Here is a 26,031-nt window from a genome sequence, read left to right on the forward strand (position 1 = left end):
TAATAATGGAATAGTTATTAATAATTGTCACCCAAGCTTGGGAGGAAATTTCAGACAAAGAATTCTGAAATTGGTTGATCAAACTCAATAAGCATATAGTCTTCCGAGGTGACTACTTTGAAGAAAATAGAACTGATTTAAATGAAAGGTTTGGCATATTGGTTTAAAATGTTCTCATCCTATTTGATGCACACATAAATACAGAAGTTTTTTTACTTGCTCATTTTAGTTTAAGAAATGGCCCATAGGCCTGGAAGAAGCTGAGGGGCACTGTGAACACCCCAACCAGGTGCCTTAAAAGTATGGGTTCAAGTCCATGTGCTGGATTTGAGAGTCTCTGCATCTCTTTGGCCCTCATTCCTCATCTTTAAAATGAAAGATTTTGATTTCTTCAAATAAATGTCCAAAATTGGAATTTCTGGATTGTTTATGTTTTTATTGTCTGTTTTTATTTTTTGAGGAACTTCCATACTGTTTTCCATAGTGGCTGCACCAGTTTACTTCCCGCCAGTGGTGCTCAAGGGTTCCCTTTTCTCCACATACTTGTTTGTCTTTTTGATAATAGCCACTCTGTCCGGCATATGATAGCTCATCATGGTTTTGATTTGCATTTCCTAGATGATTTGTGATGTTGACCATCTTTTCATATGCCCACTGGCTATTTGTATGTTATCTTTGGAAAAAATGTCTGTTCATGTCCTGTGCCCAATTTTAAATTGGTTTGTTTTTTTGATATTTAGCTGTATGAGTTCTGTTAATATTTTAAATATTACTCCCTCATCAGAGAGAGTATTTGCAAATATTCTCTCCCAGTCTGTAGCTTGCCTTTCGGTTTTGTTGTTGGTTTCCTTGACTGTGCAAAAACTTTCTGGTTTGTTGCAGTCTCTGTTTATTTTTGCTGTTGTTACACTTGCCTGAGGAGACAGATCCAAAAATACATTGCTGAGACCAGTGTCAGAGAGCCTATTGCCTAAGTTTTCTTCTAGGAGTTTTACAGTTTCCGGTCTTACATTTAAGTCTTTATCTGATGTTTGGATGGTGTCACCAACTCAATGGACATGAGTTTGAGCAGATTCTGAGAGATGGTGAAGAACAGGGAAGCCTGGTGTGCTGCCATCCACGGGGTTGCAAAGAGTCGGACACAACTTAGTAACTGGAGAACAGCAACAGATAGTTTTGAGTTTATTTTGTGTATGGTGTAAGAAAATGGTCTAGTTTCCTTCTTTCAAATGGAGCTGTCTAGTTTTCCCACAGAGAAGGCAGTGGCACCCCACTCCAATACTCTTGCATGGAAAATCCCATGGACAGAGTAGCCTGGTAGGCTGTAGTCCATGGGGTCGCTGAGGGTCGGACAGGACTGAGCAACTTCACTTTCACTTTTCACTTTTCTGCATTGGAGAAGGAAATGGCAACCAACTCCAGTTGCCTGGAGAATCCCAGGGACGGGGGAGCCTGGTGGGCTGCCATCTGTGGGGTCACACAGAGTCGGACACGTCGGAAGCGACTTAGCAGTAGTTTTCCCAACACTTTTTGCTGAAGAAACTATCTGAAACACAAAACAGAAACAGACTCATTGACACAGAGAACAAACCAGTGGTTGCCAGAAGAGAGGTGGGCAGGAGACGGGTGAAATAGGTGAAGGGGATTAAGAGGTACAAATTACTAATTATAAAAATAAGTCAGTGATATAATGTATAGCACAGTGAGAATAATGAATGATGTTGTGTAGCTTTGTATGGTGAGTAGTGTCTAAAAATATTGAATTACTGTAGTATGCATCTGAAGCTAATATAACATTGTAAGTCAATTATGCTTCAATTAAAAAACAGTAAAATAAAGGTGAACTGTGTAAATAAAAAGGAAAGTTTTGTCTTGATGGCAGTTAACCTTCCTCCCCATTCTAAAATTTGTGGTGAAGTTTTCCTGAGCTTCTTAAAAGGTTGAATTGGTTAAGATACAAAATAAGTAAAAATTTACTCCTCTTTTAAAAACCTCACCATTTAACTCATATTAGATTCAGTCCTCTTCTTTCATCTTTCGTATTTGCATTCTTTCAATGCAATATGAAAAACCTATGTAAAATTATTTATGGTATTTTGAAATAATCAAACTATAAAATTTGTAACCGTTATTTTGTGGTGTATGTTTTTCTATAGGTTGAACCTGTGGGTCCCATTGAACTGTCTTCTGGCCCTGAATCTGAAAAAACATTCCCTTCAAAAACCATTAGCATTTCTGAAGAAGGTTTGTGAGGGGTCTGGGGTGGGACTGAAGCCTTTCTTGGGAAGGATGTGTGTGTGCCAGAAATAGTCTTACGTGAGCTGAAGCCATCAGTCCCCTTATTTTTAGATGAGGATTAGTTTTGTGATAACGTAATTGGCCCCCACCTCACGCCAGTTTATTTCCTGAGAAGCTGATGCTGTGACCTCCTCTGGCCTTTGCACCAGAATGAGGCAGTGTGGGCTGGACCTCAGTTCTGTGACTCCGCACCACTGGCTGCATAACCACTGAGAATCACACAGATCTTGTGCTGAGGTGGTGGTCTGTCCACGGTCATCAGAGGAGCCAGAACCTGAAGTTCAGGTTCAGTGGCCTGGCAACGGTGAAGTGATTAAGCTTTTGCATTTCTCATTTTAAGAATGAGAATTTGGGTATTTTTTAAAATGTCTACTATACCTATGATTGTTAATATCTATATTCCTCTTTTCATTTAGTCTAGTCAGCAGTTTAATGCATTTTGCCAGAAAACAGGGTTTGGTTTACTGATTCTCTTTATTGTTTCTTAATGTCCTTTTTCAGAAATTTCTACTCTAGCTTTATTATTTCTTCTGCTTTTGGAGGCTTACTTTGTGGGATTTTACCTAACTTCATACTTTGTTTTTTTCTAATAAATGTATTTGAGGCTGAACATGTTTCTTCAAGGAGCCAGATAAGGGTGCTGCTGTTATATCTTTTGATGGTATTCAATTTATATTGAGATTTATTCTTCAGCTCATAAAAAGACTTTTTCACTTCCAAATATTATGGGGCGTGGGCTATAATTTTGTAATTTATTTCCATTTTCATTGTCTTGTGATTAGATGAGTGTATGATAATATCATTCTTCAGTTCAGCTTGGTTGCTCAGTCGTGTCCAACTCTTTGCAACCCCATGGACTGCAGCACACCAGGCTTCCCTGTCCATCACCAGCTCCCAGAGCTTGCTCAAACACATGTCCATTGAGTCAGTGGTGCCATCCAACCATCTCATCCTCTGGCATCCCCTTCTCCTGCCTTCAATCTTTCCCATGGTCAGGGTTTTTTTCCAGTGAGTCAGTTCTTCGCATCAGGTGGCCAAAGTATTGAAGCTTCAGCTTCAGCATCAGTCTTTCCAATGAATATCACTCTTAGATATTTGTTAAAATTTCCCTTGAGGCTTAGGATATATAGTCAGTTTTTGTAAATATTCTGTTTATTTGAAAAGAGTGAGCATTTTCTGTTTATGTAGGAGATGTGTATGTGTGGTCACATACACATATATCATAGTCAAACTTCTAAATTATACTGTTGAGAAGGGCGCATTAAAAATGACCTGCAATGATTTGGAATTGTTTATTTCTCTTTGTAATTCTGTTAAATGTCTCTTTATGTACTTGTTTTTTTTGTTGTTGTTCAGTCACCAGCTCATGTCCGACTCTTTGGACTGCAGCGTGCCAGGCATCCCTGTCCTTCTCTATCACGCAGAGTTAGCTCAGACTCATGTCTGTTGAGTTGATTATGCTAACCATCTCATCCTTTTTCATCACCCCCACCTCCTCCTGCCCTCAATCTTTCCTAGTATCAGGGTCTTTTCTAATGAGACTTCTCTTCACATCAGGTGGCCAAACTCTCAGAGCCTCACCTTCAGCATTAGTCCTTTCAGTGAATATTCAGGGTTGATTTCATTTAGGATTGACTGGTTGATCTCCTTGCTTTCCAAGGGACTCCCAAAGAGTCTTCTCCAGCACCATAGTCAAAAGAGTCAATTCTTTGGCATTCAGCCTTCTTATATGGTCCAACTTTCACATCCATACACGACTGCTGGAAAAGCGATTGCTTTGACTATGCAGAACTTTGTCAGCAAAGTGATATCTCTGCTTTTTAATATGCTGTCTAGCTTTCTCATAGCTTTTCTTCCAAGGAGCAATCATCTTTTAATTTCATGGCTGCAATCACCATCTGCAGTAATTTTGGAGCACCCCAAAATAAAGGCTATCACTGTTTCCATTGTTTCTCCATCTATTTGCCATGAATTGATGGGACCAGTTGCCATGATCTTAGTTTTCTGAATGTTGAGTTTTAAGCCAACTTTTTCACTCTCCTCTTTCACTTTCATCAAGAGGCTCTTTAAGTTCTTCTTTGCTTTCTGCCATAAGGGTGGTATTATCTGCATATCTGAGGTTATTGATATTTCTCCTGGCAATATTGATCCCAGCTTGTGCTTCATCCAGCCTGGCATTTCACATGATGCATTCTGCATATAAGTTAAATAAGCAGGGTGACAATATACAGCCTTGATATACTCCTTTCCCGATTTGGAACCAGTCTGTTGTTCCATGTACAGTTCTAACTGTTGCTTCTTGACCTGCATACAGGTTTCTCAGGAGACAGATAAGGTGGTCTGGTATTCCCATCTCTTTAAGAGTTTTCCACAGTTTGTTGTGATCCACACAGTCAAAGACTTTAGTGTAGTCAATGAAGCAGAAATAGATATTTTCCTGGAATTCCCTTACTTTTTGTATGATCCAGTGAACATTGGCAATTCAACCTCTGGTTCCTCTGCCTTTTCTAAATCCAGCTGAGACCATCTGGAAGTTCTCAGTTCATGTACTGTTGAAGGATTGAAGCTTGAAGGATTTTGAGAATTGCCTTGCTAGTATGTGAGATGAGTGCAACTGTTTGGTAGTTGGAACATTCTTCGGGATTGGGATAAAACCTGACCTTTTTCAGTCCTGTGGCCACTGCTGGCTTTTCCAAATTTGTTGACATATTGAGTACATTGCTTTAACAATATCAGCTTTTAGGATTTGAAATATCTCAGCTGGAATTCCATCACCTCCACTAGTTTTGTTTGTACTAATGCTTCCTAAGGTTCATTTAACTTCACACTCCAGGATGTCTGGCTCTAGGTGAGTGACCACAGCATTGTGATAATTCAGGTCATTAAGACCTTTTTTGTACAGTTCTTCTGTGTTCTATGCACCTCTTCTTAATCTCTGCTGCTTCTGTTAGGTCCTTAGAATTTCTGTCCTTTATCATGACCATCCTTGCATGAAATGTTCCCTTGTTATCTCCAGTTTTCTTGAAGAGAGCTCTAGTTTTTCCCGTTGAGTTGTTTTCTATTATTTCTTTGCATTGTTCACTTAAAAAGGCTTTCTTATCTTTCCTTGCTATTCTTTGGAACTCTGCATTCAATTGGGTATATATTATGTGGTTCAGGCTATAGGTATATCTGAAGTAGTTTAGGCTATGTTATAAAATGAATATAGTTAATGATGATTACTTTTTTCAATTTTATCTGTTTTATCATTAAGTATACAGCCTTGAGGTACTTCTTTCCTGATTTGGAACCAGTCAGTTGTTTCATGTCTAGTTCTAACTGTTGCTTCTTGACTTGCATACATATTTCCCATCTTTTGAAGAATTTTCCAGTGTGTTGTGATCCACACAGTCAAAGGCTCTGGCATAGTCAATAAAGTAGAAGTAGATATTTTTCTGGAACTCTCTTGCTTTTTCAATGATCCAGTGGATGTTGGCAATTTGGTCTCTGGTTCCTCTGCCTTTTCTAAATCCAGCTTGAACATCTGGAAGTTCATGGTTCATGTACTTTTGAAGCCTGGCTTGGAGAAGTTTCAGCATTACTTTGCTAGCACGTGAGATGAGTGCAATTGTGTGGTAGTTTGAACATACTTTGGCATTGGCTTGCTTTGGGATTGGAATGAAAACAGACCTTTTCCAGTCCTGTGGGCATTGCTGAGTTCTCCAAATTTGCTGGCATATTGAGTGCAGCACCTTCACAGCATCATCTTTCAGGATTTGAAATAGCTCAACTGGAATTCCATCACCTCCACTAGCTTTGTTCGTAGTGATGTTTCTAAGGCTCACTTGACTTCACATTCCAGGATGTCTGGCTCCAGGTGAGTGATCACACCATCGTGGTAATCTGGGTTCTGAAGATCTTTTTTGTACAGTTCTCTGTGTATTCTTGCCACCTCTTCTTAATATCTTCTCCTTCTGTAGGTCCATACCATTTCTGTCTCTTATTGAGCCCATCTTTGCATGAAATATTCCCTTGGTACCTCTAATTTTCTTGAAGAGATCTCTAGTCTTTCCCATTCTGTTGTTTTCCTCTATTTCTTTGCATTGATCACTGAGGAAGGCTTTCTTATCTCTCCTTGCTATTCTTTGGAACTCTGCATTCAAATGGATTTATCTTTCCTTTTCTCCTTTGTCTTTAGCTTCTCTTCTTTTCTCAGCAATTTGTAAGACCTCCTCAGACAACCATTTTGCCTTTTTGCATTTCTGTTTCTTGAAGATGGTCTTGATCACTGCTTCCTGTACAATGTCACAAAACTCCGTCCATAGTTCTTCAGGCACTCTGTCTATCAGATCTAATCCCTTGAATGTGTTTGTCACTTTCATTGTATAATCGTAAGGGATTTGACTTAGGTCATACCTGAATGGTCTAGTGGTTTTCCCTACTTTCTTCAATTTAAGTCTGAATTTGGCAATAAGAAGTTCATGATCTGAGCCACAGTCAGCTCCTGGTCTTTTTTTTGCTGACTGTATAGAGCTTCTCCATATTTGACTGCAAAGAATATTATCAGTCTGATTTTAGTATTGACCATCTGGTGATGTCCATGTGTAGAGTCTTCCCTTGTGTTGTTGGAAGAGGGTGTTTGCTATGACCAGTGTGTTCTCTTGGCAAAACTCTGTTAGCCTTTGACCTACTTCATTTTGTACTCCAAGGCCAGATTTGCCTGATTCTGCAGGTATGTTTTGACTTCCTACTTTTGCATTCCAGTTCCCTATAATGAAAAGAACATCTTTTTTGGGTATTAGCTCTAGAAGGTCTTGAAGGTCTTCATAGAACCGTTCAACTTCAGCTTCTTCAGCATTACTGGTCAGGGCATAGACGTGGATTACTCTAATATTGAATGGTTTGCCGTGGCAATGAACAGAGGTCATTCTGTTGTTTTTGAGATTGCATCCAAGTACTGCATTTCGGACTCTTTTGTTGACTATGATGGCTACTCCATTTCTTTTAAGGGATTCTTGCCCACAGTAGTAGATATAATGGTCATCTGAGTTAAATTCACCCATTCTGAAAAGTTGGCTTAAAATTCAACATTCAGAAAACTGAGATCATGGCATCTGGTCCCATCACTTCATGGGAAATTGATGAGGAAACAATGGAAACAGTGAGAGACTATTTTGGGGGGCTCCGAAATCACTGCAGATGGTGACTGCAGCCAGGAAAATAAAAGACACTTGCTACTTGGAAGAAAAGTTATGACCAGCCTAGACAGCATATTAAAAAGCAGAGATATTACTTTGCCAACAAAGGTCCATCTAGTCAAAGCTCTGGTTTTTCCAGTAGTCATGTATAGATGTGAGCGTTGGACTATAAAGAAAGCTGAGCACTGAAGAATTGATGCTTTTGAACTGTGGTGTTGGAGAAGACTCTTGAGAGTCCCTTGGACTGCAAGGAAATCCAACCAGTCAATCCTAAAGGAAATCGGTCCTGAATATTCATTGGAAGGACTGATACTGAAGTTGAAACTCCAATACTTTGGCCACCTGATGTGAAGAACTGACTCATTTGAAAAGACCCTGAAGAGGCACTAAAAAGCCTCTTGATGAAAGTGAAGGAGGAGAGTAAAAAGTTGGCTTAAAGCTCAGCATTCAGATAACTAAGATCATGGCCTCTGGTCCCATCACTTCATGGGAAATAGATGGGGAAGCAGTGAAAACATTGGCAGACTTTATTTTTTGGGGCTCTAAAATCACTGCAGATGGTGACTGCAGCCATGAAATTAAAAGATGCTTACTCCTTGGAAAGAAAGTTATGACCAACCTAGATAGCATATTCTAAAGCAGAGACATTACTTTGCCAGCAAAGGTCCATCTAGTCAAGGCTATGGTTTTTCCAGTAGTCATGTATGGATGTGAGAGTTGGACAGTGAAGAAAGCTGAGCACAGAAGAATTGATGCTTTTGAACTGTGGTGTTGGAGAAGACTGTTGAGAGTCCCTTGGAATGCAAGAAGATCCAACCAGTCCATCCCAAAGGAGATCAGTCCTGGGTGTTCATTGGAAGAACTGAGTTGAAGCTGAAACTCCAATACTTTGGCCACCTGATGCGAAGAGTTGACTCACTGGAAAAGACCCTAATTCTGGGAATGACTGGGGGCAGGAGGAGAAGGGGACGACAGAGGATGAGATGGCTGGATGGCATCACCGACTTGATGGACATGAGTTTGAGTAAGTTCCAGGAGTTGGTGATGGACAGGGAGGCCTGGCATGCTGCAATTCATGGGGTCAAAAGAGTCGGACACGACTGAGTGAAATATCATGAAGCAATGACTGTGTTTATTCTCAATAATGTTCTTTAGACTCAAAGTCAGTTTTGTTTAATATGTCCATTTCTGTTTTCTTTTGCCTGGTATATCTTTTTTGATATTTTTTATTAAAAATTTTAATGGTAAGTTTCAGGCATATTTCAGTACAAGACAAAATAGTATAACCTTCATGTACCCAACAATCACCTTTTACAAGTATCACCTCATGGCCAATCCTGTTTTATATATCCCACCCACTCTTTTTACCTTTTCCTAAATTATTTTAAAGTAAATTCCAAACAACACAGTTTTATCCATAAATATTTTAACATTGTGTAAAAGACCAGGTCTATTTTAAAAATAATAACAACATTATCACCTCTTTTTTAAAAAAAGTCTTGATATTGTCATGTACCTAATAAGTGTTCAACTATTGCCAGTTGGCTCATTTTAAAAAATAGTTCATTTTGTCTAGTTGGTCCAGATAAGGTCCATACATGGCATTTGGTTGATAACTTATAATTCTCTTTTAATTTCTGGGTTCATCTTTTTTTCTCTCTTTTTCCCCTTCTGGTTTATTTGCTGAAGAAACTTGGTGGTTTGTCCTGAAGTATTTTTCAGGGTCTACATTTTGTTAATTGCGTCTCTATGGTGTCATTTACACGTTCCTCTGTTCCCTTTATTTCCTGTCATTAGACATCCCCTTACTTTAAAGATGAGTGACTGTTAGAGATGTGTTCAGCAAGTATCTCTAGATTTCATTCTTAAAGTAATTACGTAGTTTGTGTTTTAATCAGAAGATATAAGCAGCTATTTATTGTGATTATTGATACATTTGTGCTCACTTCTATTATCTTATTTTGTGCTTCCTGTTTACTCTGTCTTTTGTTTACTTTTTGTCCTGTTTTTCTTTCCTTCAATTGAATTGAGTTTTCTGTATCCACTCTTTCCCCCTCTATGTGTTCAGAAATTATACATTCTATTTTTATTCCCTTAGAGCATATTCTTAAATTTTCAACATTCAGAATTGAGTGTTGAGATGAATATATTTACCTCACAAGCAACATAAGGTCTTACGTTAGAGCTTTTAGCACTGGTATTCCCAGGGCCTCAGTGGTAAAGAATCTGCCTGCTAATACAGGGGACACTGGGATGCAGGTTCAATCCTTGGTCAGGAAGATCCCCTGGAGGAGGAAATGCCAACCCAAGTAGTATTGCTGCCTGGAAAATTTCTTGGACAGAGGAGCCGGCGTGCTGCAGTCCATGGGTTTGCAAAGATTTGCACGTGACTCTGCACACATACACACGTGCCTCTTCACATCTTCTCTGATGTTTTTCTAATAGTTTAGATCTGTACCTTGCTTTTAACCTGCCCACTTAGTCTCCTTTGTCTGATTTTTATATGTCTGTACTAATTTGAATTTATCAGCATGTTTGCCAGTTTATTTCCCCTCAGTTGCTTCTTTTTTTCAAAGAAATTGTAAACTGAATGATGTACATATGTAAAAAATAAGTATATTAGACAAAAACACTAGTTTCATCAAATAATACTTGTCATTAATTCCCCAAGGTGCAGTCTGGCATTTTCTCTTTTGTGCGGTTATTGCCCGGAGTTGCTCCTTGCAGCCACTTCGTTGAGGACTGTTTCCTTCCTCCTTCCTTTATTAGTTCTTTCAAATAGAGTCTGTCAGAAGCCAATTCTCCCAGTCTTTGAAAATAGTTGTAATTTTACTGCAATTTGTGAGTGATGGCTTATAGCTGAGATCAGAATTCTAGGTTGCTGCTTATTTTCCCTCAGTCTTTTAAGATATTATTCCATTTTCCATTGACATTTCTAATTGCTGAGTGTATAATACCCATGTGATATCTAATTGCTGTTCTTTTATCTCTGATCACTTTTATAGTCTTCATCTTTATTTTTGGTTTATTTTGCATTTTGAAATGGTGTGTCTAGGTGTATAATTCTTTTTATTTATTCTATATGGGAGTGGGAATGGTTTGTTAATTTGCAGTTTTAACACTGGGAGGTTTTATCTGGTTTCTTTTGGAGTAGTGCTTTTGCTAAAGCACTTGTTAGAGGTGTGCTGGAACTTCTCAGTCTATCCCCTGCCTCTTAACCACCCCTCAGGTTCTCCCTTTTCTCTCTCAATGATGTGTTCCAGGATATTTCCTCAGAACTCTTTCTGTTCATCTACTCATTCTCTCTACTGCTGTGTCTTCTTTACTGTAGGATTTTAATTTCGATGACTACATTCTTAATGTCCAGAAGATTTCTTTCTTTTTCAGATCTATCTGTTCTTTGGATGTACTCTGCCCTTTTCTTTTACTGTGGTTTCTATACCGTATTTTATCAGTTTGATCATTTTAGTAATATTTTATGCCCTTCCAGATTCTTATTTCGTGTGTGCATATTTTCAATTGTTAGATGTATATACTGACTCTCTGGGCTGCTTATTCCTTTGTGTGAGTTGTGATTTTTTATACTGAGCTTATTAAGGGGGTAGTTCTGCTACGTTGTGTATGTTTTTCTTTGGCATGATTTTGTTATTTTCTTCTTGCTGTTACTGAAGTAGAAAAAAATGGGGACAAGTTTTTATAATCATTTTTTTGGTTTGGAGTTGCTGTACCACATAGGTAGTATAAATTCAGATCCCACACCTGCCTGAAGTATAGCAAGACAGGGGTGGGTGTCTTTTCTCAGAGTTAACTTTTTTTTTTTTTCCCACCCACTACCCAGGGAGATAAAAAAGCTTGCTATTTCTCTGGGGCAGAATTTTTCTTATCCCCACTTTATGGACAGAACTGTCCTTCAGCATTCTCAATTCCTCTCACTGTGTCTGCAGGAACCACGTCTCCTCTTCCTCCTTGAACTATACCAGCAGCATTGTCCATTTAGTGCCCAGAATTCCTTTTTATTTTATGACACCAGGAGACTTATTTTATTTACAAGTTTGATTGGTTGTGTATGATTCTTTTTTTAAATTCATCATTTCTTCTGTGTTTTATACAGGTAATGGGCCTATTCACTGCAGGTTCATCTGTTGTGTTTTCTGAAGCTGAAAATAAATTTATTAGTAGATAATAAATTTTCTTACTATGAGACAGTTTAAACTTTAAATACTATATTAAATTATTTTATTATGCAGTAAGAAAGATACCAGAATAATGTCTTTTCCATGTGATTTTTTTTCCCATTAATATTATTTTCTTTTTATTTTAATATATACTCTGGATTAATGCACTTCCTGACTTATATGGATGAAGAAGATCGGAGAGACAAAGAAGAGATTTCAGTAACAGAAACTTACCCTAGTCAGAAAACCTATGTGCTTCCTTCAGCTCATTCAGCCGTCAGCCTTTCTAGTGACCAGAATGTGACTTCCCTTGGTATTAACTTTTTTTCCTTTACTCTTATTTTCCAAGATACTGTTACTGAAGAGTACTTACTTTACTGGGAATATAGTTGTGAAGGATTTGTGAAGCCATTGCAATATTCATAAGTTTCAGGGAAACGAAAGTTAAAAATTGTGTCATTTACATGAAGAACTACGTTATCGTGTCACTTTCATAAGATACACTACAAGATGTATCATGTCTCTGTGTAATTCAGGCTCCTCCGTCCCTGGGATTCTCCAGGCAAGAACACTGAGTGGGTTGCCATTTCCTTCTCCAGTGTATAAAAGTGAAAAGTGAAAGTGAAGTGGCTCAGTTGTGTCCGACTCTTAGCGACCCTATGGACTGCAGCCCACCAGGCTCCTCCATCCATGAGGTTTTCCAGGCGAGAGTACTGGAGTGGGGTGCCACTGCCTTCTCCACAGATGTGTTATATTTCTGTGTAATTCAGGCTCCTCTGTCCATGGGATTCTCCAGGCAAGCATACTAGAGTCGTTGCCATGCACTCCACCAGGGGGTCTTCCTGACCCAGGGATCAAACCCAAGTCTCTTACATCTCCTGCATTGGCAGACGGGTTCTTTACCAAGAGCGCCACCTGGGAAGCCCCGTTAAATACATAGCAACTGAAACATTATAGTATTACACTGGTATATTATACTATAATACTATACTATTTGATTTTTATAAAAATTGAGAAATTAAAACTGTCAATTTTAAGAGTTTTGATTTGGAAACAAAATAATGACCGACTTTTGGGGCCTCTTCCACATGCCAGACATCACTGTTTTATGTGTGTTGACCCTGGTGTAAGCCTGACCTGTGATCTAGCTACCAATATTCTCCCATTTTATAGATGAGAATATTGAGGCTTAGAGAAATTCAGGGCCATTGTTCCTTCTATTTCTTTTAGAGCTGACAGTTCAAAATGCCATTCCTTAGTCCTAAGTGATATTTTGTGTCATAATAATAGCAGGGCATACTACGTATCACAGTTGGAACTCTAATGGTGGCCTTGAAATACCTTTTTTGCCCTCAGATACTTATGGTCAATAAGGTGATTTTATTGAATGCTTGCAATATGTTTTATTACCATTATTAAAGTTATCTAAGCCATTAGAAATGCTATTTTTAAATGGCATTGCTGTTATTTAAATAAAAAATAATTAAGCTGTTTTTAACCTTTGTATTTGTTCTCTAAACTCTTTCTAGATTCTGTTCATATTTCAGTCATCATCATATAAAGATAATCATTTTTATTCACTGAGTTGCTGTGAAGATTAATTACTGTATATAAAGCATTTAGCCGAGAATCTGTTTGATTCCTATAGGTTCTTGGTCACCAGTATCTTTCCTCTTTCCTCTTATGGAAGGGAGAATTGAGAAATGAAGTTAAAGAGGCCTTAGCGGATTCTGATTGTATCTGAGAAGTTTAAACTACATTTTGTACTTGGGAATCACTGACAGATTTTGAGCAGGAGAGGTTTGGAAAAAGACTAGGATGGAGGTCTAGGTCAGTCAGTGAACTTTTAAATTAATGTGACGTGGGCAGTGATGAGGGTCTGGGCAGTGTTGTGGGAAAGGAGAAGATATGAGACATTCTGAATAGGCAGCTGATGGCTTAAAGCTCAACATTCAGAAAACTAAGATCATGGCATCTGGTCCTATCACTTCATGACAAATAGATAGGGAAACAGTGGAAACAGTGGCAGACTTTATTTTCTCCAAAATCACTGCAGATGGTGATTGCAGCCATGAAATTAAAAGACGCTTAATCCTTGGAAGGAAAGTTATGACCTACCTAGACAGCATATTACTGAGACATTACTTTGTCAACAAAGGTCCATCTAGTCAAGGCTATGGTTTTTCCAGTGGTCATGTGTGGATGTGAGCGTTGGACTATAAAGAAAGCTGAGCACCGAAGAATTGATGCTTTTGAACTGTGGTGTTGGAGAAGACTCTTGAGAGTCCCTTGGACTGCAAGGAAATCCAACCAGTCCATTGTAAAGGAGATCAGTCCTGAGTGTTCATTGGAAGGACTGATGTTGAAGCTGAAACTCCAATACTTTTGCCACCTGATGTGAAGAGCTGACTCATTGAAAAAGACCCTGATGCTGGGAAAGATTGAGGGCAGGAGGAGAAGGGGATGACAGAGGATGAGATGGTTGGATGGCATCACTGACTCCATGGACATGAGTTTGGGTAAAGTCTGGGAGTTGGTGATGGACTAGGAACCTGGTGTGCTGCGATTCATGGGGTCGCAAAGAGTCGGAAATGACTGAGCAACTGAACTGAACTGATACTCACTGACTAAGTGGATGGCATTGGTGGAGAATGAGAACACAAATGGCTGGTTAGCATTGTCAGACTAAGAGCAAGGATATCACCAGGTCTTAATGTCAAACTCTTAGAGCACCTTCAACCAGATGTAGTGTTTCAGGTGATATTCATATCATATTTAGGACCTAGTTTTTGATAAGCAAGTAGAGCTTGCTAAGAGGTTTAAGCTTAAAAAACAGAAGAGCCTTTTCCCTAATTATATAGTTAATACTGATGGAAAATGGGAAAATCTTAGGACCAGCCTAAGAAATGTCATCCATCAGAGAGCAGGAGGAGCCCACCCCACCCAGTGAGGGAAGCGGATGAGCAGCCTCTGGTGAAGGGACTTTCAAGAAAAAGTGAATCGCTGACAGTTTCACAGGCCACCAGAAAGTCAAGAAAGAAGACTGAGTTTTTTTGAGCACTTTAAGACCTATTGGTATTCCTAATAAGTGAAGTCGATGATCAGGCTGAGTGTCACTGTTTGGCATTTTTTCAAAAAGGAACTGTGACTATCAAGGAATGAAGCTGATCTGTTGTGTGTGTTAGTAAATTATAAAGGCCATCCCAAAGAAAAAAATCCAAAGATGGTTTGAAAATGAAGGATAGAATCTTCCTACGTAACTACTTTTAAAAGTTGTTATTTGACTATATCACTTTTCTGCTTTTTGATAAAAGGAATCACTTTATCAAAATGATTCATTTCTTAGAGCTTTTCTATCTGATCAGTCTATACTTAGGGCTTCCCTGCTGTTGCAGTGCTAGAGAATCGGCCTGCCCACAAGCACGCTTGATCCCTGGGTCAGGAAGATTCCCAGGAGGAGGAAATGGCAACCCACTCCAGTATTCTTGCCTGGGAAATCCCATGGACAGAGGAGCCTGGGCGAGTTACAGTTCTTGGGGTCAGACATGACTTAGCAACTATATGAACAAGTCTCTACTTACACCATTATTGAAGAACTCACAAATGACCAGACTCAGAGACCAAAGATAATGTGAAATTCTTGATGTGAGGATTAAAAAACAAAAAATGTGCTTAAGAAAGCACAATTATTTAATATTAAAAACATGGGGATGTCTCAGTCAAAGAGGCAAGGTGAGTTTATCTTAGTATAAGAAAATATGAAGGAAATGTTTTTGAGAAGAGATGTCAGGACAGTTTCTCTCTGTTAACCCAGTTCTCTTTGAGGGTTAAACACAGAAAGCTGAAAAGGCTATGTTTTACTTTAAAGACGTTATTAATACTGGACAAGATTTAAAAATCATCCTTGAGTCATGTTCTTCCATGTAAAGGCTTTGGGGATTAAATTAGATGTTTTCTACAAAGTACTCCTTTCAGATCATCAAAAGTTTTTTTGTTTTCTTTTCTTTTTAGTAAATCACACTCCAGTATTCTAAACCATGTATGAAGCAAAGTAGATTATACCTCCTAACAAGTATTGTTCAGAGTGCTCTGGATAGACAAGTCATCTTAAAATGTGAACACTATTCACCACCAAATGGAGGTTTAAAAATATTTCAGTTTCTGGACAGATAATTTCTAGATCAGGCTAATAATTTAAAAGAGAAAAAAATAACTGACCTGAAATTTTAATTGATACTGTTTCTTTTTTTTTAAGGTGTGAATAACAGTGATGAATTATTTGAAAGGTAACTATCTTAATTCATAGTTTTACTTGCAGTTAGGTATAAATCATATGTTCTGGAAATTTTGTTGTTTATATGTATGTCAGCTTTACACTACATATTTTTTGTGGATTAAAGGAATGTAATTCCCATTGGGAATGGGATCTTTTAAGACACTGATGATTGTTATGTTGTATCTCCTTACTGTTTTAGAGTAGGTAGAGTCTTTGCTGCATTTTCTTTTACTACATATGTATTAAACTGCAATAGGCAGGACAGATTAGAAGCTGTCTTCTAGGCCTTACATTTGCTCCTTTGAGAGTATATATGAAGTTGTCAATTACTGATGATTAGGCTTTTCCACTGAGGATTAATGAGATTAAAGCAATAGAATGAAATTAGTTATATGCTTATCATTTTTTGTCTTCATTTATGCTCTTGGAGAGTGTAGTTTTAAACGCTCATTTTTGCTTAATAAGTAAGTTGTGAATACTGATTTATATTTCTCATATTGTATTTGGGAATGAAGTGTTTTGGTAGATCCACTCCAGACGAGTGAACTGACTGATATTGCGGACATTATCAATGACCTCATAACGAAAGATGGAGTTTCCAGTGAAGAGCTCGGCCTAACAGAGCAACAGGCTAGGAGCATCTCCAGGTAATCATTGAATAATTCATTTTTAACCTGTTTAAAATGTTTATGTTTAAGAGTATTTGAAAAAATGACCATTTTTGGTGATGATTTTTTAGGAAACAGATTCAAAGCTTACATAGATTTTTTTCCTCTGTTAATAGACTTTGTGATGTTTATGTGTCATTCCTCCCCTTCCTCCAACAATCATAGACTGGCTTCTGTAACTAATACAGCACATCTGTATCCTGAGTTTTCTGAAGGTCTCATCGCTCTGAGTACGACATAAATGTAATCCTGTTTCTCCTTAAAGTAATTAATAACTTAATTCATAGTACTGTACCCTAGACATGAACCTTTAGAATACATTTTAAATAGCTTCTCTTGGAACATTATGTTAAAAAGTTTTTCCTTGTTGCCTTTCCTGGGCCGTGAACTGGTTTTTGATAGAATAAAGGCTGCTTCTTCTACTGATGCTTCTTTGGGATACATACACCTTTTGGCTTATTGATTCATTGGAGGTTGGTTGGATTAGGGTACTCTCTGCCTGGCGCATCCCAGGAGTCCAGACTCCAGAAGAAAAGCAGTTGTCTAGTATAAAACCACATTGTCTCTATCCATAACCCCTCTTCATGTTAGGATGGTGTCTTCTTCCCATGCTGCATGTTTCGAGTCAGCCCCGAATTGCTGTCTCACACCACCTTTTTTCTTGGGCCACTGTTAGTACTGTTCGTGTAGAAGCCAGGATGGGATTAGATGTACAAAAGCTGTATCGAGCAAATGCCTGAGAGGAAGAAAATCAGAAGTGAGGCATCAGACCACAGTGCAAGTCTGTTCCCTCCCTGTGGAGGAGAGAAGGCTGAGTCAGTTAAGTCCAGAGTACAGTGTGGTTCTAGGAAAGCTTCAGCTGGGTCAGTGGTGAGACATCAAGCCAGAGTCTTCAGAGGAGTCCTGTCTCTTATAGGTCAGGGCCAGCCACAGCATCCCTGCCATGCTCCTCGTTAGCTCAGGTTGGATCCTGGGAAGTACAGCCTGGGCAGGAACCTGAGGCCAGATCCAGATCCAGGAGGGCTGCAGTTTAGAAGTCATCTCTGTGGAATAAGTTTTGGAAGTGATTGAGATGGTCTAGGAATAGATCGATGAAGAAATTCAAAACAGAACCTTTAAAAACATTCATATTGGTGGTGAGCAGAGAAGAAGGATGCCCAGTATGAGAGGGTATGTTGTGTTTTAAGAGTGAGAAAAAGACTCAGGTAAGAGAGAGTTTAAAGCAGAAGGAAGCCAGTTGCACCAGATACTATAGAGAAGTCCAGTAGGAGGAAGACTGAAGAGGCTCTTGGTGACCTGAGATTGTTGTCAGTGGATTTCAGGGGACAGATTGGAGCAAATTGACTAGACATCATAAGCATATGACTGGAGTGGGTAGCCATTCCCTTCTCCAGGGGATCTTCCCAACCCAGAGATTGAACCCAGGTCTCCCACATTGCAGGCAGATTCTTTACCATCTGAGCCGCCAGGAAAACCTGAAAGAATACTGGAGTGGGATGCCATGCCCTCCTCCAGGGGATCGTCCCAACGCAGGGACCAAGCCCAGGTTTCCTGCATTGCAGGCAGAGTCTTCACTGTCTGAGGCACCAGGAAAGCCCATATGTATGCATGTATTCCCTCTCTGGAGCCTCGCTCCCACCCCTGCCCCTGATTCCACCCTCTGGGTCATCCCGGGGCACTGCGCTGAGCTCCCCGTGCTGAACAGCAGCGCCAGCTGTCCAGCGTACTCACGGTATGTATATGTCAGTACTACTTTCGCAATTCATCTATCCTCTCCTTCCCCAACTGTGTGCACAGGTCCATTCTCCACATCTGTACCTCTCTGTTCCTGACCTGCAAATGTGTTCATCAGCACCATTTTTCTAGACTTCACATATATTCATTAATACACAAAATTTGTTTCTCTTTCTGACTTACTCTGTATGACAAGGCTCTGGATTCATTCATATCCCTATAACTGACTCAGTTCCTTATATGACTGAGTAATATCCCACGGTATGTGTGCACCACATCTTATCCATTCATCTATCAGTGGACACTCAAGTTGCTTCCATGTCCTGGCCATTGTAAATAGTGCTGCAGTGAACACTGGGGTACATGTGTTATCTCCATAACAAATTTAAAATCAAATGATGCACTGCTGGTTAAATTTCTCAGGATTCAGCATCCCTCTGGTAGACGCCCACAAAGAACTGAGAAGGAGAGAAGAGAGATTCAAGTCTGGATGAAAAGAAAACGAAAAGCAAGAATGGCAGAGTACTTAAATCAGCTGGCAGAGAAGAGAGGGCAAGAACACGATCCTTTCTGCCCCAGGAATAACCCAGTAAGTCTGCAGTATCAAGGGCAGTGGAATTATCACAGAATATGTATAACTTTTTCCTGGCAGGTATTCAAGAGGAGGATGAACATAATTTGGAATCATTTATTATTTGATAGAAAAGTCAGCATTTTGCTTAAGTCAGGGAAAATTAAGAAATTACCTTAACAAAATATAGCAAGGGACTACAAACCATGTTTTATTCAACTGTCTTAAATATTTTTTCTCCCTGAGGCTAATTATGGCTCTAACATTGTAACCATTGAGTGAAGAGATCAAGGGATTGGGCGACCAACTGAAGTCACTCCCTAAATTTTCAGTGAAAGTCAGTTGCAGTCAAACAACTTGACTATGTATGTGGTAAAGGCATTTTAAAAATCAATTTTCTCTCTGTAAGTTGTCTACAAAAAAACCTTTTTAAAATATGGTCCAGGCATGTACCAACAGAACAGTGGCGCTTCTGTGTGTGTTTCAGCTTCCCTTTAAACTGTCAGCATTTGTTTACCGAGTCCTGACTATGGATATAACCATGGCTAGGTCAGAAGTGTTTTTCTTCAGAAGATGAAATAAGGCAGTATTACTTTGATGATTACATAACTATGAAAGTCACATTTACATTACATTTGGATTATAGGGTATCTTTTACTTTGTAATCTGAAATAAATATAATACTTCATTGTTTCCTCCATCATTAGGGAAACACATTTTATAAAATAAGTGAATCTTCCAAGATTGTCACATTTAAGCATCAAATGTGCAAAAGTAGGTGAACTGTTACTTAATGTCACTTATTTACCTGTGTCTGGAGAGAGCATGCTGACATTAGATAACATTTTGTTGATAGCTCTGGAGACATGATAATGACCTTCAGAGCTACTTGAAGACCAGAATCTTACAGTGCGTGTGTATATGTGTATTCTTCCACGCCATGGAGGGTGAGTTCCCATATCACCCTCCCATCAGCCAAACAGATATCCCCAGATGGTTAGAATTATATCCAAATTTAGAATAAATTAACTCAGAGGGTGTTGGGACTGTTTTGTTCATAGACTTTATGACATCTCCTTCAGTATTGCAGGTAAATTTTTAGTTTCTATTTGGATAAAGGTATGCAACTAGTGAGGGATTCATGTAATTTAAAATTTACATTTTTATCAGAAATCAATAAAACATTGCATTTATTATTGACTACTATATAGAACCTTGAGAAAGTGAATTCACTTCTCTGTGTACGTTTTTATATACACAGTCGACCCTGTGAAAGGACTTACACTCATTAGTAATTCAATAGTAACTCTTAATGTTTCAGAATAAGACATATTTATAGCTGATGTTGGCCAGTTTACCTTGTGTCGCATGCATTTTGAAGAGTTTACAAGTCACAATAAACCTACTGTAGTAGGTTTCTGGTAAACATTTTAAAACATTAAAATGATGGTTTTGAATGTCTCACTCATTTCTGCTTTTATCAACCATGCTCTTGGTGAGATTAATCACAAGACAAAGTACAAAATACAGGTGTCTCCATCCTTAAATGTTCCTATTTTCCATTTTAAGTTGCAGCTGATAAGGATTTCTCCTTTTGAGAAAATATATGAATTTATCTGCTAAAGTAGACTTTGTACTCTATTTATTAAATTGGATTTTATTTTAATTACATGATGCTTTAACATTTTCATGTTTTGGGCTAGAATAGGAGGCTTCATCGAATATGACAATGTCTTATACTGTTCCTAAATAGCAAAATTATATTTTAGCTTCCTATTAAAATTTATTAGTGGAATTTTCATGTTTTCTATGGATTGTAATGGTTTAATCATTTGAACTGAATGGTAATGAACTAACTGGTTGTTTCTTGTGCAGTTTTACATGACTTCAAGGGAAATCAGGCTGAGACAAAAGATGAAGCATGAAAAAGACAGGTGAGTTTGGTAGTTACACCCTGATCCTTCTCTCTCACTCACTGAGACCATAGATAACGCCTTAGGCATTCTAGTTTTCACAGTAGTCCCTTTTTGTTGATAAATGGAAAAGTATGGGAGATAACTGCAGGGAAAATAATTAGACTCCACTATCCTTTTTAGGAATTTGCTTTCAAATATTGTTTATTCCATTCAATTTTTATAACTTATTTCTGAAATCCCTCTCCCTCTCCCAATCCAAATACATATGTACATTTTTTAAGTACCCCACAGGTGCCTTTAATAGTACCTCCTAATGGTTTTCAGAAATCTGACATTTGAATTTGCATTGAACTGCTTTGAAGAAAATCAGTACTAGGTGGTCTTCAAACACTGTGTTCCCTCTAGAAATATGAAGTGAAAGGGACTCTCTTACTAAATGGTATTTAATTTTTTATTTTAAAGATTGCTACTCTCAGACCACTATAGTCGTCGAATCTCACAAGCATACACTCTGATGAATGAACTGTTATCTGAATCAGCACAGCTTCCAGCAGCTGCTCAGAAACCATTGCCTAACAAACCCAGAAAAGCTCAGATTCCCAGAAGGCAACGCTCCCCTTCTCCAAGAGGGTAAGATGAGGTTTGCCATGTCATTTGGCAAGATAACTCCAGGCGTGATAAGTGTGGAGCGCTGTTGTGACTCAGGCTCAGTGTGTTTGCTCTGAAATATGGTAATAAAGTGAAGGGAGAAATAGTGCCGTCATTAGGAGTTTCCATTAGTTTATAGAATCACCAAGGAAAAGGACAAAAATGGCACTAAATATCTAATTAAGACATAACAAAGCACTTCTGAATGCCTAATACAATTTTTATATCCATTCAATCCTGTTTTCTTCCTTTCTGTAGATTTTGTGACTATTCCTTCTGTAATTTGCCTCCTAGCTGCTCTCCCTGTTTCTCCAGTTGGTTCCACTCTTGTAGGAAAACAATGGTCCTCATCAGCCCTCTGCATCTTCTGCTGTCCCCTCCGAGTTATTGCTGATTCAGTTGTAGATATTATCATGTTTCTTAAATTAATGACCTTCACTCAATTTGGATATGAGTTCAGTAGGCAAGGATTAATTAAACGTGGATGCTAAAGAAAAGCACCCAAGAGTAAAGTTTCTCATACGGCACACAAACACAAAATTTGTTAGTGACACATAAGGAGGAAATGAATTAGCAGTTTAATGTTGTTAAAAATTACCACCTTTGACAGAATAACTGATTAGGTTTGTAAACATGATATCATAACTTACAAACCTAGAGGAAATGCTACCCAACGCAAACCTAGATGTAATCATATTACTTGTGTGTAATTTGAGGTGTAATCAAAATAGCAGAGATTCTCTTTGAATATTTCTTAGAATAATGCACGCTATTTAATACAAAAATAACTGGCAAATGTATACAGCTTTTGAAATGATTAGAGAGATAATAAAAACCAATTTCTTTGGGGAAAAAATGAGTAAATTTTGAGGTATAAGTTACTATACACTAAATGACCACTGAGGTGCAGAATAAGCCAAGTCGAATGTATTAATCTGAGCTGGAATTTGGATTTTTGAAATATATCACTAATGGAAGAGTCTAGAATATAATTATGTGATTTCTACTTCAGAGAAAATCGACATGGTCACAGTTTTCCAATATACAGACCTGGAAAAGTCAGACATACATCCACCAAACCAAGTTATACCCAAAAGGGGAGACCTTTTGGGCAATCTCAAGGCTCACCTTGGCCACGTGGTAAGATTGAGAGCTGTCTTTTATCTTGTGTAATTTGGACCTATTCTTTCTTGGTTCCAGACTTGTGTTTTCATTAGTGAAAGTTTTAAATCTCAGTTAAAAGCAGTTCCCATTTCAACTGAATGCAAGAGATTGATGAAGATTTAGGTATACTGGAATTTTGTTCTATTACTTTGAAATGAGAAGACCCTAGGAGTCTTCATAAACTAATGGCCTTTAATTCTGTGTGATATGACTTATTTGGGAATCAGTTTCTTTGATGTGTCTGGTTAAAGATGTAGGCATTTTTACAGTCAACTTCTAATAGATTACAGGATGGATATATCATAGAGGAGGAATAGAAGAGGCTTAGATGGAAATAATTTGTTTTTACCATTTTTGAATATTATTTTCCATATTTGAACATATAATATCTGTTATTTATTTATTGATGGGCTTCCCTGGTAGCTCAGCTGGTAAAGAATCTGCCTGCAATGCAGGAGACCTGGGTTCTATCCCTGGGTTGGTAAGATCCCCTGGAGAAGAGAAAGACTACCCACTCTAGTGTCCTGGCCTCAACTAGCCTTCCTTTAATTAATTTTACCATATTTGGGTTTTTGTTACTAAAGTGAAACATATTTATTTGTTTAAAAATGTATAATCATAACTAACATGTAGTATAAATATATACAGCTAAGACTGTATAATAATAACTAGTGAGCCAGGTTCTGTTTAATTATTAGAATTGCAACTCTGTTAGAAAGGTAATACTGTGTTCCCATTTTAAGCATCAGAAAGCTAAGGCAGAGAAAGTTGAAGTAACTCCCCAAGATCAGCTATCTAGGAAGTGGTAGAGTCTGTATGCAAACCCAGTCAGGGCCACATCTAAAACGTGACCTCAGTATGCTGCCTCAGTTGAGAAAATTGGAGTTTCCATAAATCACAATCCTTTAGATAAAACTTTATAATTTTGTTAACTCTTGATTTTGGTTGACAGATTACAATAAGAAAACTGTTCTTTTTAAAACTAAAATTTCAAAATAGTAACCTTTAAAAACTTTAAAAAAAAAATTTATACCTTATACATTTACAAAAATTAAATATCCAAAATTGGAGAGGATTTTAAACTTGAATCATGGTTTCTTAATGTCATATGGAAAGTCTTGGATTATGAAGAAATACGTCTTTTTTCTTGGACCTGTCCAGTGTTAGGCTTGTATTGTTACCTTGTACTTAAATGGGCTGAGACCTTGGCCCCCTTGGGACCCATTACCTGCCTCCTCTTGCTGAGCTATGCTTGATGAGGTGTTCTTGCTGCCAAGGCACGCAGAAGTTCTCAGTAACCCCCAGCCTGTGCAGATAAGTCCAGACCCTCTCCCTAGCCTGCATGGTGTCTTCCCCGCCGGTTTCCTTAGCCTCCTTCCTCCATAAAATCCAGATAACCCATGACACTTGCAGGCTTGTTTTCCAGACACATGCTGTGTGCTCCCATTCCAACACTGAAATTCCCCCTTATTACCATAATGATAGCCTTCCAGTGTCTTGGAAGACATCCCCAATTTCAGTTATTTAGCTGTTCTAACCTGATGTAATGATTTTAACATCTGTGTTTTCACTTTTAAATTGGCTAATAGTTAACTTGCACAGTGGTGTGAATAGTAGAGACAAATAGTAGTAGCATTGGTAGGGACTTCCCAAAGGTAGCTCAGTGGGAAAGAATCTGCCTGCCAGTGCAGGAGATACGGGTTTGATCCCTGGATTGGGAAGATCCCCTGAAGGAAGAAATGGCAACCCACTCCCGTATTCTTGCTGGGATGATCCCATGGATAGAGGAGGCTGGTGGGCTGTAGTCTGTGTGGTCACAAAGAATTGGATATGACTGAGCGACTGAGCTCAGTAGCACAGTAGCACTGGTAACAAATCAGGTTTTTTTATTTGTTGTCTGAATCCTCAATCCAATGTTTCTGCCCCTTGTGAGGCACTACTGCAGCGGGCCTTATGTCGTAGTTATGTATAAAGTTGGTTTTATCCCATTATAGACTAAATGTTTTGAGGGTAGCAAGACTCTCTTCATCTTGTGGTGGTGGTGGTATTGAGTTGCTAAGTCATGTCCTACTCTTTGCAAACCCATGGACTGCTACACGCCAGGCTTCCCTGTCCTTCACTATCTCCTGGAGTTTGCTCAAACTCATGTCCATTTTGTCGATGATGCCATCCCACCATCTCATCCTCAGGCACTCCCTTCTCTGTCGGTCTTTCCCAGATTCAGGCTGTTTTCCAGTGAGTCATCTCTTCAAATCAGGCAGCTACAGTATTGGAGCTTTGACCTCAGTTTTTCCAATGAATATTCAAGGTTGATTTTCTTTAGGATTGATGGGTTTGATCTCCTTGGTTTCCAGCTCTCAAGAGTCTTCTCCAGCACCACAGTTCAAAAGCATCAGTTCTCTGGTGCTCTGTCTTCTTTATGATCTTTCACATCCATACATGATTACTGGAAAAACCATAGCTTTGACTCTACAGACCTTTGTCAGCAAAGTGATGTCTTTGCTTTTTAATATGCTGTCTAGGTTTGTCATAGTTTTCCTTACAAGGAGCAAGCATCATTTATTTTCATGACTGCAGTCACTGTCTGCAGTGATTTGGGAGCCCAAGAAAATAAAATCTGTCACTGTTTCCACTTCTTATCCATCTATCCGCAATGACGTGATGGGACCGGATGCCATGATCTTCGTTTTTTGAATATTGAGTTTTAAGCCAACTTTTTCACTCTGCTCTTTTACCCTCATCAAGAGACTCTTTAGTTTCTTTCCCTTTCTGCCACTAGTGTTGTGTCATCTGCATATCTGAGGTTACTGATACTTCTCCAGGCAATCTTGATTCCAGCTTCTGCTTCATCCAACCCAGCATTTTGCATGATGTACTCTTCATAGAAGTTAAATAAGCAGGGTGACAATATACAGCCTTGATGTATTCCTTTTCCAATTTTGAACCAATCCATTTTTTCATGTCCATTTCTAACGGTTGTTTCTTGACCTGCATACAGGTTTCTCAGGATGCAGGTAAGGTGGTCTGGTATTCCCATCTCTTGAAGAATTTTCCACAGTTTGCTCTGATCCACACAGTCAAAAGCTTTAGCATAAGTGAATAATTAGATAAATGGGGGAAAAGGCTATCTAGTTTTTTGCCTAAAAATAGCTATTTGTAAGCTAATTATTGTTCAAGTATATTAATGGGCAGATATTATAGTACTTATACAGTAATCATAGAACAGTATATGACTAGCTGTTATCTGAGGACCTGTCACTTAGCTTCCCTAGATCTCTAAAGGTAAAGTGGTAGAGGCAGCTTGAGGGACTGTGAACACAATGACCTTCCTGACTGCCTCTGCCACACCCAGAACCAGCCGTTCCCCTGGCAGCAGTCAGAGGCAATGGGAGAAACCTGGTCAG

The 26,031-nt window shown here is 38.6% G+C and overlaps 1 protein-coding gene across 2 annotated transcripts in view; it reads left to right on the forward strand.

Annotated features, from left to right (window-relative positions):
* CPLANE1 (ciliogenesis and planar polarity effector complex subunit 1) overlaps positions 1 to 26,031 on the forward strand; it is a 100,402-nt gene that overhangs the window by 65,014 nt on the left and 9,357 nt on the right. For both annotated transcript variants that reach the window (XM_068990634.1, XM_068990635.1), the window contains 8 exons: positions 2,157 to 2,244; positions 11,814 to 11,963; positions 15,906 to 15,936; positions 16,442 to 16,573; positions 18,752 to 18,917; positions 20,775 to 20,833; positions 21,278 to 21,445; positions 22,476 to 22,603. In XM_068990634.1, the coding sequence (XP_068846735.1) occupies positions 2,157 to 2,244; positions 11,814 to 11,963; positions 15,906 to 15,936; positions 16,442 to 16,573; positions 18,752 to 18,917; positions 20,775 to 20,833; positions 21,278 to 21,445; positions 22,476 to 22,603 (922 nt within the window). The remainder of the gene's footprint in view (positions 1 to 2,156; positions 2,245 to 11,813; positions 11,964 to 15,905; positions 15,937 to 16,441; positions 16,574 to 18,751; positions 18,918 to 20,774; positions 20,834 to 21,277; positions 21,446 to 22,475; positions 22,604 to 26,031) is intronic.

Source organism: Capricornis sumatraensis, chromosome 18 (genome assembly GCF_032405125.1).
Source record: "Capricornis sumatraensis isolate serow.1 chromosome 18, serow.2, whole genome shotgun sequence".
NCBI lineage: Eukaryota > Metazoa > Chordata > Mammalia > Artiodactyla > Bovidae > Capricornis > Capricornis sumatraensis.